This window comes from Peromyscus eremicus, chromosome 8b (genome assembly GCF_949786415.1).
Source record: "Peromyscus eremicus chromosome 8b, PerEre_H2_v1, whole genome shotgun sequence".
Classification (NCBI taxonomy): Eukaryota; Metazoa; Chordata; class Mammalia; order Rodentia; family Cricetidae; genus Peromyscus; species Peromyscus eremicus.
In genome coordinates, this window is record NC_081424.1 from 9,141,736 (window position 1) to 9,161,709 (window position 19,974).

Consider the following 19,974-nt stretch of genomic DNA (forward strand, 5'->3'; position numbering starts at 1 on the left):
AAGGTGAACATACGTGAATCTCTGGGGAGTATTGGCCAGCCCAGATTAACCTACTCGGCAGCTTCAGGTGAATGGTGTCTAAGGCTGTATCCCAACCTCCACAAGCATGCACACATGTCTCACATGCATTTGCGCGCACGCACACACACACACACACACACACACACACACACACCAGAAAGAAAAGAAACTAAAGAGTCACACAGGCACAAAATGAAGGGACTGAAGGCTGGTGAGTGAACCAATGTAGCTTCAAATGGGGCTGGAATTTGGGATTGGGGTCAGATTGGAAAGCATGTTAACTAGAAGTGGGAATTTCTATTTTTAGCCCTTGTAGGCAAGGGGCAGCTATGGTTTTAAACTGAGGAGCAACATTTTGGAGAAAAGGGCAAGAATAGCTACAGGAACAGGGAATGAGGCAGACATACAGCTCCCAAAGATCGTGCCAGCTAAGGAGGGCAGTGATTGGGGACAGAGAAAACTGCCTAGAAGCCTCTGACTTAAAAATGACAGATTTTCAGCAGATTGACGATTGAGCCACAGGAGAAAGACTATAATGAGAGAGACTTGGCAGGTGGCAGCCTGAGTGGAAAAGCCAAGTCTGTGGAGAGGAGGTAATGAGCCCCGTTGTGCATGTGTGTGTTCTGTGAGTGTGCCGCTTCCCAACCCGTACTCTCTGCCGGCTGCCAAGAGGCATGACAGTTAAACCGTTTCAGACCCTTCCGGCTCTCCGAGATATTTCTCTTCAGAAATCATAAATATGGAAACTTCCTAAAGTTTCTTAGCAGCGTGCTGACTTTAGAATTGAGTTCTCATCTAAAGAGAAACTGAGAAGCACCCCACGATGGTGATTTTTGATCATCATACCAAAATTAGAATAACCAGCCCAGTCCAAAATGAGGTCTATGAAAAATGAAACAGACACACTTTTTTCAGCCATCTAAATGGTTTAAGTTGTATTTTAAGAACAGCGGTGAAACCAGGTGTGAGTTAGGATGTGTCTAGTTGTAACCACACCTTTTGTATCTTAACTTCATGACACATTGTGTCGACTCACGTCTTGCCTTGGAAGTCTGATTTTTATCTCCGAGTCAACTTGGTCAAAGAAACACTCATGCTGTGGTCATTCATTACTCATCTTAGCCATAAGTCACATGACTAGAATTTAAGTGTGAATATATAAACTGTAACCATGAAATAGAACAGCCCAGGGTAGTTTAAAACAACTTTAAAAAAAAACAGTTCTTCAACTATTGATCACTACTTTTTAAAAAATGGCGTGTGTGTGTGTGTGTGTGTGTGTGTGTGTGTGTGTGTGTGTGTACTCATGTTTGGGTATCTGTGGAGGACAAAAGAGGACATTGGATCCCCTGGAACTGGGTTACAAGTGATTATGGACTGGGGGTGTTTTTGGTTTATGAGACAGGCTTTCTCTGTGTAACAGCCCTGGCTGTCCTGGAGCTCATACTGTAGACCAGGCTGGCCTTGAACTCATAGAGATCTGCCTGCTTCTGCTGGAATTAAAGGCATGCACCACCACCACCAGGCCAGCAGCAAGAGATCTCAACAGCTGTGTCCTCTCTTAGCCCCTGATCTTTACTTAAGTCTTACTCTCACTGAGGATGGAGCTCTGTGTAGTGTGTTTGCTATCATCTACATAGCCCTGGGTTTAATCCCTAACACCACAAAACCAATATACTAAAAGGAAGAGACACTTCCAATTTTGATTCCTTTTCAATAAGTGTTCAAGGTCAAAGCTTGCTGTGATGGTCTGTGTTCAGATTTCAAAGCAAAGCCTGCTGTCCTACACAGATAAAGACTTTTATGGTCCTAGGAACTCAACCTAAGCTCTAGTACCGGCCAAGCAGCTGTTCCACCCCTCGGCTATACCCTCAGCCTCTTTTGCACTTTTGATTTTGAGACAGAGTCTCACTTAAGTTGCCCCTGCTGGCTTTGAACTCATTCTGTATACAGGCCTTGAACTCTCCAGCCTCAACTGCCAAATAGCTAGGATGATGGGCTTGGTACAATTCTGTCTGTCTGTCTGTCTTCCTTCCTTCCTTCCTTTCTTTTACAAACAGCTGTTGGTTTGTTACTATGTCTTAGCAGAGCCTGCACCCTTAGTCAGGGACCACATGCACACTGAGATGCACACAAGACATTGTGAGCTGGTGTCAGCTCTTATGTTCGAAACACCTGTCAAAGTCAACTCAAGGAAGGGGGCGCGTTTGGACTCATGGTTTAGGGTCCAGCCCACCGTAACCACACCCCTTTTCTACTTGACACTCAAACATGTCATAGCACCCCACTCATGCCCCCAGAACTCTCACTTTCTTCTCATAAGTCAAAGTGCGTTTAGTCCGTCTCTAACAGTCCCCACAGTCTTTAACATTTCCACCACTATTCCAATGTCTCTTCTGAAACACAAGCCAGAAATCTCTTAACTGTGAGCCTCTAACAAAAAAAACCAAGGTACATCCTCACAATGTACAATGGCACAGAGTGAACGTTCCCATTCCAAGAGAGGGAGCCGAGCAAGGAAAGCTCAGACAAACAAGACCCAAAGCATCATGGGAAACACCAAATCCTGCAACTCCATGTCCAGTGTCAGGGACTCATGACAGAATCATCTAGGCTCCAGAGGGCTTCAGTGACCTGGACATCTGTTATTTGCAGCACTCATACAGCCCCACCCCCTACCCCACCCACCCGATCCCAGGCAGCTCCATTCAGTACCTACAGCTTTCCTAGACGGACATCTGATGGCCTTGACATCCCCAACATCCTGGGGTCTCCACTGCAATATAGCTTCACTCATTGGCCTCTCAGGTCCTGATGGGGAACCTGACCCTGCCACACACTGCTTCTCTTCAGTTGCTCTCTGAAACCTTGGCACAAGCTTCCATTGCTCCTGCATCTCTCGTGCCAAGGTCTGCTGCCAGCTGGAGATGCGGCATGGGACCCCTTGGACCACAGCTACAGTGACTTCTGTGTGCTGACCCTAGGGAAAGGTTGCAATTCCTTGGGTGGTTATTTCTGGGCCAGGAACCCCTTTATCCCCATTCATAATTCAGTCTCTTTCCTTTCAGATAAACTTGCATTTTCATAAGTTGCGGCTTTCGGTGAGCGGTCTCTGGCCCTGTTGTCCCAGTACAAGGTACCAGGTTTCTTTTTCATAGTGCTAATCTCTTTAACAATTACAGCCGTCTGCAAACCTGCCTTGTCTACAACCTCAAACAGCTTTCTTAGGCAAACAGCACATTTTCATACCTTCCTGTCCCATATGTTTCCCTGTCTCACCACAGAAGGGTAGTGAACAGAAACAGGTAGACAGACTGGCGCTATCCTGTCCTGAGATCCCGCACTAAGCAAATTACTTTTTAGTTCTCAGAACACAGGCAGAAGCAGCCTGGGACCACCAGGGTTTCCCTTAGCATCCTGGTTTTGCAAACTCTCCCCAAAACAGCCCACAAAGTGCTGCCTCCAGTATTCGAGGGCTTTTCTAGGTCGAAGTTCCAAACTCTTCCATATTCTGCAAACCAGCTATGAAGACCTATGACCACATGGTTGGGTTTGTCTCAACAACAGTGTCCCTCTCACTACCGGCTTCCTGTATTTGTTATTTATGGCTGTGACGAAACACTCACCAAAGCAACCTAAGAAAGGGCACATTTGGCCTCACAATTTGAGAGTACGGTCTACCACGCTTGGGAAGAACTGCCCTCCGGAGCTTGAGGCCGGTGGGTACCCCATGTCCACAGCGAGGAAGCAGAGACAGCTCGACTAGCTTTCTCCTCTGAACGCAGCCCAAGACCCAATCCCGTGGGATAGTATTCCCCGGTTCAAAGCAGGTCTTCCCGCCTCAGTCAAGCCTTTCTAGAAACATTCTCCTAGGCACACCCAGAAGTGTATTTCCATGGTGATTTTTAAATCTAGTCGACTTGACGATGGAAAGTTTAGCCACACACTTGTCTCACCCTCTAGGTAGTACTGTCAGCTGTGGGCGGCAGCCACATTCCATTGTCAAGACGTACACAGAAGGCCCTGGAGGCACCAATAAGTTGCGTGAAGAGCCAAGACGTGGCCACGGCCCCTCCTCCAGTAAATCACCTCCTCTTTCACAACCTGCACCAACAGCCTTATCGTCAGATGACCAAGACAGAGAAGACTTAGAACAACTGGCTCTGTGTAATATGCTGGCCTTACCCAAACGTGGACAACAACAGCTTTGCAAATGTCTCTAAGACATTCCTGATGGTCACTTGTGATTGAAATGCCCCCCATGGACAGAATTACAGGCAAAGGACCTGCTGTTCATTTTGGTTTGGAAAAGAGTAATGACCAGAAATATCGAGCCACACTGATTCATGGGCTGTGGCCAAATACCTGACTGAATAGACTTAGAAGGGACATGAGTAGAAAAAAAATGGTGACAAAAAGTCCTGAGAAGGAGACAGATATGGAAGAAGAATGTGACGATGTTTTTGTCCCATGTGAATGCTCACTAAAAGGTGCCCTCAGAAGTATGTAAATAGCCAAGAAAGTAGGGCAACCCATTTGTGAGCCCAGACAGCTTCCTCGACTACCCATCTCTGGTGTTGACTGATGAGCTCCTAACCAAAGTAGCCAAAGTGTCAGGAGCTCAGAAGCATGGTCCTGTATGACTACCCTGGCCAGAGCCATTGCCGGGTACCCACTCAGCTTCAGCAAAAGCCAACACTCAGTCCCTAACGGACACCGTCCTGCAGGCTGCCCAGCCCATCACCTAAGGAAGACTAATTATGTCGAATCACTTCCATCACAGAAGAGGCAACAGCATCTTGTTCTTACTTGAATACATAGACTTACTCTGGATGTGGATTTGCCCTCTCTGCATGCAGTGCTCTGACCAAACTCCCATCCATCCTTGTCCTCTCTCATGGTGTCCCCACAGCACTGCTTCAAACCAAGGTGCTCACTTCACTGCCGTTGATGTGTGACGATGTGTGGCAGTGGGCTCATGGTCAGGAATTAATTCATCTTGTCATACTCCCTATAATCCTGAAGCAGCTGGCCTGACAGAAGAAAACAAATTCCTTTGAAAATTTGTTACTGTGCCAAGCAGAGGTAGTACCTTTCAGAACTGGGGTTGCGTCCTCCAGGAAACTATACATGCTCTGGATCCAGTGCCATTCCTCCAAAAGGTCTCACAGAACCACAAGTCAAAGATGAAAATGGAATAGGCACCACTATTACTCCTAGTGATTCATTATCAAAATGTTTACTTCCTGTCTAGGACCTCATGCTCTGCTCATCCAGAGGTCTTGATTCTAAAAGAAAGAGTGATTCCAACAGAACTAGGAGCATAGTCCAGTGACCCGCCACTTTCCTGGCATCTGTGAGGCCCTAGGTTCCATCCCCCAAAATGCAAGTAACAATAAAAAGAAAAAAAAAAAGCCGAAAAGGAAGAGGATGCTTCTACTAGGAGACAATGATCCCATTGAACTAGAAGTCAAGACAGCCGCCAGGCTTTTAGGGATCCTCAAACTTCTGCATCGAAATATGAATAAAGGACTAGTTCTAACCATCATCCTTGATCCTGATCACCAAGGAGAAATCAGGCTGCTACTGTACAGTGGAAGTTAAGGGGAAATAAGCTTGAAAAACACCTTTAAGCCATGCATGGTTGCACACACCTGTAATTGTACCACCTGGAAGGCTAGGGCGGGAAGAGTGCCATGAGTTCCCAGAGAGCCTGGGAAGTGAAACATTGTCTCAGAAAATGGAAGGGAGGGAGGAAAAGGGGGCGGGGAGAAAGGAGGGAGGGAGGCAGGAAGGGAGGGCGAGGGAGGGAGGGAGGGAGGGAGGAAGGAAGGGAGGGCGAGGGAGGGAGGGAGGGAGGGAGGAAGGAAGGGAGGGAGGGAGGAAGAGAGGGAGGGAGGGAGGAAGGAAGGGAGGGAGGGAGGAAGAGAGGGAGGGAGGGAAGATCTTAGGGCTTCTCTCTTAGTACTACCATGTCCTGTGATTAACGTCCTGTGATTAACGTCCATAGACACCCACAACAAACTTCAAGTGAAAGCTTGGGTCACTCCGCCAGTCTAAGAACCACAACTAGATGAAATGCTTCCTGGCGGAAAGGAAATACAGGATTGGTAAGGAAGACAGCAGCTATAAATACTAGCGGCAGCCATGTGACCCCTGGTCTACGTTCTCCCCTTGTGTCTTCAGTTGACTTGAGATTTACTAATAATTTGTAGTAACGACTAACCTAAGCTACAGGATATGAGAGTGAATACAAGCCAGGCATGGTGACACATCTGTAACTCTAGCACTCAAGAATCAGAGGCAGATGATCACGAGTTCAAGGCCAACCCAGGTTAATTAATGAGTTAAAGACCAGCCTGAGTCACATAGCAAGACCCTGTTGCAAAAAAAAAAAAAAAAACAAAGGAAATGTATGTGATGGCACCTAAATTCCATTCTAAGGCTCGGGAGATTGAGACAAGATCACCCTAAGTTTGAGGCTAGTTTAGGCTGTGTACAGAATGAGACAGTCTCCAAAACAAAAGCAAACACAGAAACGAAAGCAAGGTCAGAATTAATACAACCAAAACTGTGTATCTTCCTCTGGGAAGTTTCTGTTTGTGAGCAAACTACTTCTTTGTTAGGCAGAAAGGCTAGTCTTCATCTGCAGACAAAACACGCTTTGGCGATCTGTGACAAGATGGAGTACACCTCCTAAGAGTGGGAGTGGGGCTTTCTGACTCTTTCACCTGTGCTTGGGACCCTTTTCTTCCTACTGGGTTGCCTTCCCCAACCCTGACAGAAGGGTGTGTGCTTAGTCTTATTCTATCTTATTATGCCATGTTGGCTGACATCCCTGGGAGGCCTGCTCTTTTCTGAAGGGAAACGGAGGAGGGGCTGAGGGAGAGAGGGAGGGGCTGGGGGGGGTGTGGAGGAGTGGGAAACTGCAGTTGGGATATATTGAAAAAAAGAGAAAAGAAAAAATAAGTGTTTTTTTTAAAATAGTTTTCAGTTACTCCAACACTAAGCTGGTATGCTTCGTGTTGCATGGAGCAATCTGTAGACACAATTGAAAATTGTCCCAGGTCATCTAAGTCTTAAAGGGCAGACCTGATGTTGCTCATGGAAGTTCATCTAAGGACAGCAGTGTCCAGCCTACCCTTTCTGGGCAGTCCCAGAATCACAGTCAAGGTGGTGGGAGTTCAGGAATGCATTTGATGTGTGGAAGCAGAGTCATCCGTAGACCCCAGGCAGATGAGGAAAAGCGGTGCTGACTCAGAATCTGCTCTTCATCCCATTAGATGTGCCCCCACAACCATCTGTCATTCAGACATCAGTTCCAGTGTTCAAGGCCATCGTGGTTTCTCAACCCATGGTCCCTGCCTGAGCCAGGGGTCTCAACCCACGGTCTGCTGATGTCCTCAGAGTGACAACACACAGCTTGCCGTCATCATTACACACCTTCTCACCTCAAAGGCATGCTCTCCAGCCATGCTCATCAGCGATGGGTACCTTGGCACACAGCTGGCACTCAAACAGTTGTTGATTAAGTAGGTGTGCCACATTAATTAAAGATGTCAACTTGGGGCCGGGCGATGGTGGCACATGCCTTTAATCCCAGCACTCAGAAGGCAGTCAGGTGGATCTTTGTGAGTTCGAGGCCAGCCTGGTCTACAGAGCGAGATCCAGGAAAGGTGCAAAGCTACACAGAGAAACTCTGTCTCTAAAAACAAAACAAAACAAAAAAAAAAAAAAAAAAAAAAAAAAAAGTCAACTTGGAGCCAGGTGTGGTGCACACACCTTTATTCTCTGCACTTGGGAGGTAGAGGCAGGTGGATTTCTGTGAGCTCAGGGCCTTGCAGGCCAAGGAGTGGGGCAGGAGTGAAGGGGGTAGGTAGATACACAGTGAGAACCTGTCTCTCAAAAATAAAAATTAAGTCAACTTTGGTATGAAATTCTGTGGCCAAACCTGCTGCTAGCTGAGCTTTCAAACATGTAATGTTCCAGTTAGAAGATAACATCAAGGGGTTGGGGATTTAGCTCAGTGGTAGAGCGTTTGCCTAGCAAGCAGAAGGCCCTGGATTCGATCCTCAGCTCAAAAAAAAAAAAAAAAAGAATAACATCAAAATAGATCCTCAATGGCTTATAACAGCCATGATCACCCATGATTATTGTACAAAAAAAAAAAACACTTAAAATTTCAACAGACACAGCCGGGCAGTAGTGGTGCACGACTTTAATCCCAGCACTCGGGAGGCAGAGCCAGGTGGATCTCTGTGAGTTTGAGGCCAGCCTGGTTAACAAATCGAGTTCCAGGACAGCCAGGACTGTTACACAGAAAAACCCTGTCTCAAAAAAACAAAACAGAAAAAAAAATCAACAGACTGCTCTTCCAGCCATTTGTTTCCTTTATTTACAGTTTGTGTTCAATGCAAATCAATTCCATAACATGAGAAGTTACTATGAATCAAAGCATAAATACACAAACACAATATACAGTCAAATGGATGTCCAGCATTCAGGTACGAGGCAAGAGGGAGTGTTCATTCACACACACAGTAGCTCCGGGTCTGTGAGGTCTCCTTGTTCCCAGGTAGGCTTCTAAAGGTGGAGAAAATGACTCTGGTTGTCAAGACTACTGTGGCCATATGAGATCCCAGAATGTGTAAGCATCAGTGTGTGACCATGCGAACAAAAGATTTTTTTTCAAGGAATGTCTATGTTTTAAAAGGTATGAGAGTGTATCAAGGCATTGGAAAAACTTACTGCAGAACCAAGCCCCCTTTCAGGCACAGGACCAATGTCAAACTATCTAAAAATATGAACTGATAACCAAAGTATTCCAAATGTGGCTATTCTGATCCATTGTCTTGTTTTTCTCTTTTAAAAAAAGTATTTACAGAAATTGTATAAAAGACTTTGTGAATTCGATGCAAGTCGTCTTCCGTCTTCACATCCCAACTGCTAGGTTTATGGTTTTGGCTCCTTTGCATATTTGCATATTTGCCTTTAGAATTTCAAGATTCATAATTTCGCCTTCCTAACAGACCACACCTTAAATTATGAAAACCTCTCAAATTTGCAGAAATAAAAAGCAGCATTTTGACATTGGCGGAGGTCAACGTAATTGTGCTCTCTGGAACCAGTTTACTTAAGGGGATCTGGCACTCTGGTTGAGTGAGAAAAGATGATGGGAAACACCTACTATTTGACTTTTGAAGTACAATTTATTTCAGTGATGGCTGGATTTGGGGGTGGGTTCCAATCCATCCTTGCCTGGCACATGTCAATTACTAATAAAGGTCAAATATTATGTCAAGCCTAAAGCCACAGGAGGGGGTATAATGCTCAGTTCCAAAGAGAACAGCTCGACAATGTGGAACTTAACTAGAGTTTAGCATATTAAATTAGTAGTAATGAAACAATACACTGAGGATTTAAAGTAACACCTGGTAGTTCCTTCCAACATATACATAAATAGCATCAGAGAAGCCTTTTAATATCACCTAACTGTGTTATGGCCTTATAGGTTGAATGAGCCAATGAAAACAATCTCTACCCTACATCCCATCCTTATCGCTACATAAAACCTATGCTTGATTTCAAGTTACAGTTTTAAGTGTCCACATTTCTTAAGTCACATTCAAGGAAATCACGCCACCTTCAGATGTTATCACTCTTCATCTTGAACATAAAACTCTAGCAGATTCAATATTGGCATTCACCGTCTGTCACATCCTTCACATGAATTCTCAAGGTTTTCTGTTGAGGGGTGGTAATAGCAGATTTGATGTGGACCTGTTTCTTCGGGGTCACACTGGACTTGTGGTTACCATTGGGGTGGCTCTAGAAGATGGGGAAGTAGAGACGTTTCTTGGCCCGAGTCTCTAACAGTAGAGATGTAGAAGAGAAAGTGAGACCACAAGGAGACCCGCCGTTGACTGCAGGGCACTGCCACCTGCTTTGGTGGTGGCATTAGTTGGATTTGGGGCAGTAGAGATAGTCTGGTTACTTGAAAACGGTGCAACAGATGTTTGGTTGCAATAGATCTAAAATACATGAAAAAAGAAAATCACAGATAAGTTTTCAGAATCATCTACCGCTAGGTCCATTTGCACTCTATAGCAGTCTCTGTGGCTACAGTAGAAGAAATCAAACACAGGGTCTTAGGGATGCTAAGCGCTAGCTCCATCACTGAACTGCACCTCCAGTCCCTCACCCACCCCAAGATTGCTTTTCCCATTGTTCTCTGAGCTACATCATTAAATTCTGAATTCACTTGGCCCCACCAAATGAGTCTCTTTAGTTCTAAAACTACCTATCTAGATTAGATACCTAGAGAATACAGAGAACCAGGAGACCAAGGCCAGCCTTGGCTGCAGGAGACCCTGTCTCAAAAAACAAAGAGTTCTCCAGACTACATCAGTGCCAAGAGCAGGACTCTTTCTAACTCTGCATAGTGTAATCAAGGATGGGCTTAACCTGGTTTCTGACATCATATGGATTTGCTAGCTTTGCAAGCAAGAGTCACTGTTCCCCTAGACAAGAAGACATTTTAAAGTTGAGCCAGATTGGTGGCTCAGACCTGTAACCTTAGCACCAGAGAATTTAAAACAGATCTAGAACTTAAGGTCAGCCTGGATTTTATGGCTAGACTCTGTCTCAAGAAAGCAAAACCTGTGTGTGGCCTAGAGTCACAGCACACACCTGGAACCCCAGCTCTCAGAAGGAGGCAGAGGCAGGGGGGTCTCTCTGAGTTCGAGGGCTGCCTGGCCTAAAAATCAAATTCCAGACCACTCAGGGCTACTCAGTGGGACTTGTCTCAAAAACAGACAAACAAAAAAACCTTGTATGTAATATGGGGGACCTGGGGAATGTGTGTGTGTGTGTGTGTGTGTGTGTGTGTGTGTGTGTACACTTGTGGGATGATTGAGATCTGTGGTACTAGAGATTGTTATGTCACAGTCCACCCTGGTGTGCCGGGTCTTTCTGGTTTCACATAGCCTGGGAAACATTACCTTAAGGAAGTATCTTAACATTTGAAACTTAAAAGCACATTGGGTATCCTATCTGCTCCTTTGAAATCTTGAAATTATAACCCTTCTCAAAACTGGCCACAATATTTATCTTAAATTGAAAAATGGGAGCTAACCACCTAGGGACGTATAGCATTAGTAGAACATGATAGCATGTGCAGGCCCTTGGGTTTGACCACAAGCACCTGAGGTTAGTAATAGCCACGATTGCTTTCATCTAAATCTCAAAAATACTGAAGAATCCTTGCTCTAAGGCAAAAGGACCTCAGTTAAAACATCCTACCTTCACAAAAGGCAGGGGAGTGTGGAGTTAAATTTCACTAGCTCACTGCCTGGTCACTGGCTTGGCGCTGTGGCCAAGAACCAAGGCTTCCCCTACTGTCCCGGCATCCCAGTGGCATAGTCACCGCTGGTTTTGCGAGCCACGAAATGCACAGTCCAGCGAGGCACGTGATACTCTCCTTTGTCATGGAACAAAGGCTGATCCGAGTTTTCAGCCCTCACTGAAAGGGAGGGTTTGCCAGGGCTTGCGAGAGCTTCCGATTACAGGCGGGAGGGAGGCCGACGTGGCACCAAGTAACGAGCCTAGCCACATGTACATTCGGCCCCTTGATCCGGAGATAAACCCTCCTACATCAGCACAGGCTCCTTTTGTTCTGCACTCCTAAGGCCATTAAGCAAATATTGACTAAAGAAATGTACAAATTGTATCCAAAGTAGATTGCCCACAACAAAATCCTCATCCAGTCAATTATACTTACTGGGCGCCTACTGTGTGTAAGACAGAGCCTGTCCTGTCAGGAAGTGGCTTTCCCACGAAAAGGAAAACATTAATATGCTAAATTGTTTACAACAGGGAGCCGGTCTGGGGCACCCGAAAGTAACTGTTCTTTATTTATACAAAGAGCTTTTAGCACAGCAGGTGAAAAAAAACCACAAAGAAAAAAGAGCCTAGTGCACCAATCTGAAAGTCTACGGGTCCTCTCCAACACTATCAGACATTCTTAGATGCTAATTATTAAATTGGCATTAAACAATTTTCTCCAACAAGCTCCCTTGATTTGCTTAACCAAAACCTCCCTGTTAACATTTCGATAGGGAGGCGGACTGGGGAGAAGGGAATCTGGGTGAGTGAGACCAGCGGGTTTCTTGAGGCCGAATCCCTCCTCCATGGGGGCGAGGGGGGGGGGGGCGAGAAAGGCCCACGGGCACAGCCAACCCACAACAAGAAGACAATGGGGTACAGTTACCCTGCCCACCGTGGGGAAGACGAAGCGCGCTCCAAGCTCTTGGGCTGCTCTCCCAGGTGAGCCCGGAGCCTGGATGTCTAGGGACCAATGACCCGCGCGCCCAACTTTTCAGGGGCGAAGCCCAAGAGACACTCCTGAGCGCACCGAAGGCAGTGGAAAGCCACCGGCTGCGTCTCCGAGTCCCGCGCCGGTCTCCCAGGCTCAGCTCCAGGTCTTGTTCTGGGCGCGGCGCCTTCACCCTCTCGCCGACGCAGCCAGAGCAGCGCCACCCTCGGTGTTGGGGGTGAGATCTGTACCGGGACAGATCTAAAAGGAAGCAGCGGTGGACTAGGACAAAGCCTGACGGAGACTCGGGACACTAAAGTACTGCCGCTCCGCCTCCCTGGTGGATCTAGGCTGAGAGGGGACCCCTAAGGTGGCCAGGGATAAAGGTGTGAGGTCTCACTGCGGGAGTTCGTGGCGTTGGGAGGTCCCTAACTAAGCTTCAGGACTGAGGACTACGGTGGGAGGTAGAGCCACAGCCGGGGCTTCCTGGGCGATCCCCAAACCAGTTTGGACGGTGGAGGATGGGCGTGCGCCACGCTCCCCGAAAGGGACCGTCCCCTCTCTCCTCTCTTTGTGTGGTTCGCTGGGAGAGCGAAGACCCTCCGTGGGAGGGGAAGGGGGGCGCTCTCTCGAGGGAGTCCACATCGTAGGTTCCCTCAAGTCAGTTACACAAAATTCTCTCCCTACCCCAGTGCGTGGCGAGAGGTAGGGACTTCATCCCTCCTACACACGCACACGCCCCCAGGGCGCGGCCCCAGTGCCACACCAAGCGCAGGGCCTCACCTGCGTGGGTAGGAGCAGTGCCAGAAGCAGCAACCCCAGCCCCAGTCTGGCCACCATCGCTCTGCCCATGTCCGCTCCGTCGGCGCGCGGCGCGACTCTCTGGATGCTCGGTGCGTGGAGATCTGCTCGGCTCGCGCGGGCGCAGGCAAAGGTGGGGAGCGCGGCGGGCCGGCGGGACCTTATATACCAGGACAGCCACAATAGCCGTGACGTGCGGCGCCCGCCCACCCGCGCTCTCCTCCTCCCCTGCCGCCTCCCCGCCCTCCCACCCCCTGCGCAGCTCTGGCGCCCCCTCCCCCGCCGGCTGCACCCCGCCCCGGGCGACTTGGGATGTCCCGGGGCGGCCAGCGCGGCAGGTGGGCGGGCGCCGCGGGTTCTGGCTGAGCTAGGGTTCCCCGAGGCGGGCTGCGAGCAAGGGCGCGGACGACTCCCACACGGGACCCGGGGCAAGCACGCGAGCCACACACGCCGCCCGGGCCAAGTTTCCTTTGTTTCCCGGGCTCTGCCATCTTACCCCCTAACACGAAAAGTCGGAGCCGCGGGCGCCGCGCGGGCTGCGCGGAGCTCCGGGCTGGGTGTTTCTCAAGTGCCCGTTGCAAAGGGGAACTGGGCAGATTGGCAGGTCCCCCTGGGCCGTGGCGCACCGGGTTGGCGAGGAGACCCGGCGCCGCCTCGCGCTGGCCCTAGGCGGCTGCACGGCAGGGATCGCAGGGACCCCGGGCCCCAGCCGTGAGTATGCTCCGCTGGGCGGCCGCCCCTCGCCCGGCTGCTTGCTTTGTGTTTTGAGCTCCTCTAGCCCTGCATCCAGCGGAGCGCACCCGGGCCACCCCGGCGGCATCCACCCCCCGACCTGGGGAGCAGCCGGCTGCGCACGGCCACGGGGCGGGACACCGTGAGGGACTGGGTTTTGGTCCCAATGCTCTCCAACCTGCCCCGGCTTAGGGGCCAGGACTGGACGCGACCTTCCACCCTGAGTCCACCCCTCCCCCAACCGCCGCGGCAGCGCGGTCCCACCAGAACTCGGAATTCCTGGGGACGGGCTTGTCGGGCTCTGTAGGTCAGCACTTGTTTGGGATTTGTTTAAAGAGCAAACGCTTTCAGGATCAAGCCATTTCTTTTCCATACTTGCCATTTAGTAATAAGATAAACCGGTGGAAAATACTTATTCATCCGTCTGCACATTTTAATGGAATCTTTCTTTCAGCCCTTCTATTGTGAAAACTTCAAAGCAAATTTTGAAATAATTTAGTGGTAGAATATTTTTAATTTTTAATCACAAGGCTTAGACCTTTCTATTTAAAGTTTAGCCCACGTGTTTTACAGCCCTTAAAGCAAAACAGACCAAACCTAGCAACGATGGAAATTTGTTTAAATTTCAATTTTTGCAGAACAGCCTCATAAAAACAAGGTTAGTTTTATGGGAGCAAACTAAACAATGGAATCCACAGTCGTTGGTTTGTGACTGCGTTTGCCTGAGCCTTCCCGGCCAGCCACAGCCGCTCAGTAACTTTCCACGTGTGAGATGTGCTTGGGAACACAGGAATTTTTGTCTAGCACCAGTGAACTTTCCTGTTTAACAGTTACCACACTGCAGAAATGTCGCTCCGTGCACGGCCTCGGCACTCCTCTTCCAGGGTGTCAAAGGACAACTGACTCAGTAGCACCTAATCCCAAGGGCCCTCCCTGTCTTCGGAGGTTCCCGGGACAGGCCTGTGGAAGGGCTGGTGCTACCCATGGCGTCCATTTATTTTATTTATTATTTATTTTCTGCTACTCTCCTCACCTCTCCTTTCTTCCCCTCCCTCCTCTTCCTCTTCCTCCTTCCTTGGTATTAACTTAAGGAAATGTGCTGGGGCCGTGGTTAACAAAACAACCTCTGGAGCCAGGCTATCTGAGCTGGAACGCTGCGAGACATTTGTACTTGGGGCTAAAAGCTGCAGCTTCTGCCTCTGTAAAACGGAGACGATAATAGTATAATTGATGAATTACTAAGCAGTTATTGTGCACCAAGTATGGAAGAGCATGCCTGGATCTGAGCTCTCAGAAGACAGAGGCAGGAAGATCACCGCAAGGCCAGCCTGGTCTACATAAGTTCCAGGCTACCTGGGGCTGCATAGCAAGACCCCTGTCTCATAAACAAACAAGAAAGGACGGTTGTGAGTCTGTTAGAAAGTGCTCACCTTGCTGGGCGGTGGTGGCGCATGCCTTTAATCCCAGCACTCGGGAGGCAGAGCCAGGCGGATCTCTGTGAGTTCGAGGCTAGCCTGGACTACCAAGTGAGTTCCAGGAAAGGCGCAAAGCTACACAGAGAAACCCTGTCTCGGAAAATTTAAAAAAAAAAAAAAAAAAAAAAAAAAAAGTGCTCACCTCCTAGCTCTCTCACTTGATGTTTGCTCCCTGCCTGGAGGCAGCAGGAAACAGAATGTGTTTATCTTCCCTGTATCTCTGATTCAAAAGAAGCATGAAGCTGAGCCAATGCCCACGCTTGTGAGGTGCACAGGACCTCCACCCGGACCCCTCTCCTTCACGGCTGAAGACATGCAGAATTCTGAGCAGGCCCCTTTGCCCATCCCCCCAGAAGCTCTCCTGGAACTTTACTGTGCCCAGAAGCTTAGCCCAGAAGGGAAGTCCATTTTGCCCCTCCTGACCTACCACCCCTAAAGCTAGCAGCGTAAGACACCGTCTAGAAGCTCTGCTCTGAGCTTCTTGTCTGTGAGTCTGAACTGCTCTTCCGGTGTTCCACAGTTTGATTTTCTTAGCCAACAGCAGTCATGCCACTGCACTAAAGAGAATCTGACCGTTATTTCAGAGTTTTCTTAAGACACGTGTCCAATTTATAGAGAAAATATTGCATGGAGTGATTTTAAAACTGATTAATGTATGTATTGATATGTGTGTGGAAATATCACATAACTAAGGTCAGTTTTCATGAAATTGTCTATGACCTACTTTCTTGTTGCTGTTTGCCAGTCGCTGTGTAGCTCAGGCTGGCCTCAAACTCTGAATCCTTCTGCCTCAGCCTCCGGAAGGCTGGGGACCTCGGCTCTGTAACCTGACATTCTGAGGAAAATTGTAAAGGCGAGACATACAATTCCTCCACGCCCCACTGGAAGGAACGCTGTCGAGCTAGACAGCTGTAGCCCTTAGGAGAGTCCAGCCGGATTTAAATCCTGCTCCACCAGTTCCTAGGAGCCTGCCTGCCTGCCTGCCTTCCACCGCCTCCCAGTACAGCCCGGTGAAGTGTGCCTCTGTGTAAGGGATGCAGCTCTAATTCAGCTAAATCTGACCTTTAGCGGGGTGCTTGCTCACCCAAGAGCACACCAAGCTGCCTCTGTTTCTGCATTGGGCATTAGTCTGTAGCTTTTTGAGTCTCCCGCTGCTTTCCTCCAAAGTATCTTTGTATACAGTGTTTCTTTTCTTTTTTCTCCCTGCCCTGTTTATTTTGTGTTGGGGAGGGGGGCGGGGGCTACACGTGCCACAGCACGGGTGTGGAGGTCGGAGGAGAACTTGCAGAAGTCAGTTCGTTTCAGGATTCGAACTCAAGCACCTTTTCCCACCAAGCCATCTGGCCAGCCCTCGTGTGGCGTTTCATCTGTGTATCAGTGAGGTCAGTAGCACAGATGGCAGCGCTATCATTTTTATTCTGAGGCACGGAGATGTTAAGATGTGACGTCACACAGGCACCCAGCCAGTTGTGACGTCATCTCTAAAGTTACAAAGTTTCCTGACCCAGCTTCCAAATCACTTCTGCTTTGCTGAAAGGAACAGGGACCCGGGCAGATGATACCCCTCAGTGGTACTACTCGCCCAGAATGTACAAGGCCCTGGGTTCGACCCCCAGTATTGTCAATTAAAGAAAGAGAGAGAGAGAGAGAGAGAGAGAGAGAGAGAGAGAGAGAGAGAGAGAAGAAAGAAAGAAAGAAAGAAAGAAAGAAAGAAAGAAAGAAAGAAAGAAAGAAAGAGGAGGGGGAGGGTTATGGCAGGGGGACTGTGAGGGCAACGCTAGCCTGGAAGCTTGGCAAGACCCTGTCTCAGAACAGGAATGCAAGGGCTGGGGATAGAGCTCAGTGCAGACCATTAGTTGAGCATGGACCTGGGAGTGGGGGTGGGTACAGAGACTTATGTTGTGTCCACCCCATGTCCTCTACATCTAGCTAGCATTCAATACTGGATAAATGGACTAATAGATTTTTGATTTAAAACAATAACTTTTATTTTTTAGGGAAATACAAGATTAAATATAGGGCTAATATTTGATGTTTTGTCAGTTTTTAGCAAAATGGGTGTGAAATAAAGTATTGATCAATAAGCTATGTTTTCTGTGCTTTATTGTACAAACAGTACCTGGAATTTAATTAAAATCCCCTTCCATTTAATGATGTTTGCGTTCATAATACTCTTTTTTTTTTTTTTCTTAATTCTATGCTGCCCTGCACTTAGCTGGCATGCGATTCTTCATTTATCTTGGTTTTTCAGGCAAGCTTTGTGCCTCGCTCCCACCTGTCCTAAGGCCAGACAGGGGAAGTGGGTTAGCATTCTGGCTAATGTGGTCCCTGCTGAAGCATATTCAATCAGCTGCTGGCGTCTCCCAGACACTCCGTGGGGGTGTGCTGCCCTCTGCTGGCCACAGGGGTTGTCAGCGCTCATTGTCAGTAAGTAAATAAATGAAAAATCTCCCTTTGTGCTGCTAACAAGCGCTGAATTTTTGATGCTCAGGAAACGAACAACCGCAGTGAGTGTCTTTTGCAGCTAGGTCATTCTTTTTTTCTTCTACAGATTTTTTTCAAATTCTCCAAGATCTTCAGCTTCACCCAACAAAAGAACTGTAAAAAGAAACAGTCCCGGCTTTTACATGCAAATTAAGTAAAATGACCCATGCTGAAGCACCCTAGTGTATTATTATTGCTATTGTTTAAGGGAATTAAATAAAAAGAAGGAACTCTTAATGTCTTTGGCTAAAATTTAAGGTCAAAGTTTTATGAATTATTGTGTTGGCAAGGATGTGAGAGAAATTCGTAGGTCTGGTAGGAAAGTATACATCTGTTGGTGTTAATATTACATGTTCCCCTCTGGCAATTTAGTCTACAATGTAATAATAATGTTAAATTTAATCTAAAGATAAACTTGTACAGCCAGGTGGTGGTGGCGCACATCTTTAATCCCAGCAATCAGGAGGCAGAAGCAGGTGGATCTCTGTGAGTTCAAGGCCAGCCTGGTCTACAGAGAGAGTTCCAGGACATCCAGGGCTACACAGAGAAATCCTGTCTCGGGGGGAAAAGAACTTGTACAAAGATGAATTTTTAATGTGCAATAATTAGTTGCCACATGGTAACAGACTGAAAAATCACTTAATTATCCAGAAATTGAGGCCTGGCTAAAGGAATTATAACTTATTTATACTATACAATATTATGAAGTCATTAAAGAGTGCAAAAGAACATTATTTTCTTTTATATAGTATATGTACATATGATAGATATATGTATGTATATGTATTACATGAAGAAATCCCTATGGTAAATTCTTTTTGTTTTATTTTTTATTTTTTTATTTGTTTGTTTTTGTTTTTCGAGACAGGGTTTCTCTGTGTAGCTTTGGAGCCTACTCACTGTGTAGCCCAGGCTGGCCTCGAACTCAAAGAGATTCGCCTGCCTCTGCCTCCCGAGTGCTGGGATTAAAGGTGTAAGCCACCACCGCCCGGCTTGTTTTTCGTTTTTTTAAGACAGGGTTTCTAGCTGTCCCAGAACTTGATTTGTAAACCAGGATGGCCTTGAACTCACAGAGATCCACCTGCCTCTACCTCCTGAATGTTGGGACTAAAGGTGTGCACCACCACCACCCTGCAATGGTAAATTCTTAACCTATTGTTTTTACATTTATGTTTTATTGGGAGAGGGAACATGGGAGGTCAAAGAACAATTCACAGGAATTGCACCAGATGTAACACGAATTCAAAACAGTCTCATAAAAAAAAAAAAAGAAAAAAAAAAGAAAAAGAAAAACACGGAGCCTGATATTGGGGTGAATGCTGAAAGATCAGAGAGACAAAGGAACAAGCCACAGCCACGTCTCACCTTTAGGACTCCTCAGCTTGAAAAGCCTCAGTTCCTGCCTCCTCACAGCTTATATACCTTTCTCCACTCAGCCATCACTTCCTGTCTCAACCTTCCTAATGCTGGGATTAAAGGCGTGTGACTCCAAAGTACTGGGAGCAAAGGTGTGAGCCACCACTGCCTGGCTCTGTTTCCCTCCTAAACTGAATCAATCTCATGTAGTCAAGCGTGGCTTTGAACTCACAGACATCCAGACGGATCTGTGTTAGGATTAAAGGTGTATGCCACCACTGCCTGGCCTCTATGTTTAATCTAGTGGCTTGTTCTGTCCTCTGATCTTCAGGCAAATTTTATTAGGGTGCACAATACATCACCACAGTTCTCTCTCTCTCTCTCCCCCCCCCCCGCCTCTTTTTTGTTGTTGTTGTTGTTGTTGGAGCTGAGGATCGAACCCAGGGCCTTGCACTTGCTAGGCAAGCGCTCTACCACTGAGCTAAATCCCCAGCTCCCACAGTTCTCTTTTCCCGGGGATCAAACTCAGGTCATGAGGTCTAGCAGCAGGCACCCTAACCTGATGAACTCTCAATGACCCTCCATAATTTTTGTTTTCCTGTGGAGTTTGTCTTTGTGTTGGCCAATTATTCCTGGGCATGGGGCCTGCCGTGGAGTGTGGATTTTATTATTTTATGTATGGGTGTTTTATGTGCATGATGTCTGTGCCTACGCGGGTGTACTGTACAAGGAGTCCAGAGGAGGGTATCTGATTCCCTGGAAGTGGAGATGGATATGAGCTACCATGTGGGA

The 19,974-nt window shown here is 47.6% G+C and overlaps 1 protein-coding gene across 1 annotated transcript; it reads right to left on the reverse strand.

The window, feature by feature from the left end:
• Nucleotides 1-8,393: 8,393 nt before the first annotated feature.
• Nucleotides 8,394-13,282, reverse strand: Cd24 (CD24 molecule). Its single transcript, XM_059272940.1, has 2 exons — nucleotides 13,118-13,282; nucleotides 8,394-10,052 (listed from the first exon to the last, which is right to left on the reverse strand). The coding sequence occupies exons 1-2, from the start codon at nucleotides 13,184-13,186 to the stop codon at nucleotides 9,891-9,893; spliced, it is 231 nt and encodes a 76-aa protein (XP_059128923.1). The 5' UTR covers nucleotides 13,187-13,282; the 3' UTR covers nucleotides 8,394-9,890.
• Nucleotides 13,283-19,974: the final 6,692 nt, after the last annotated feature.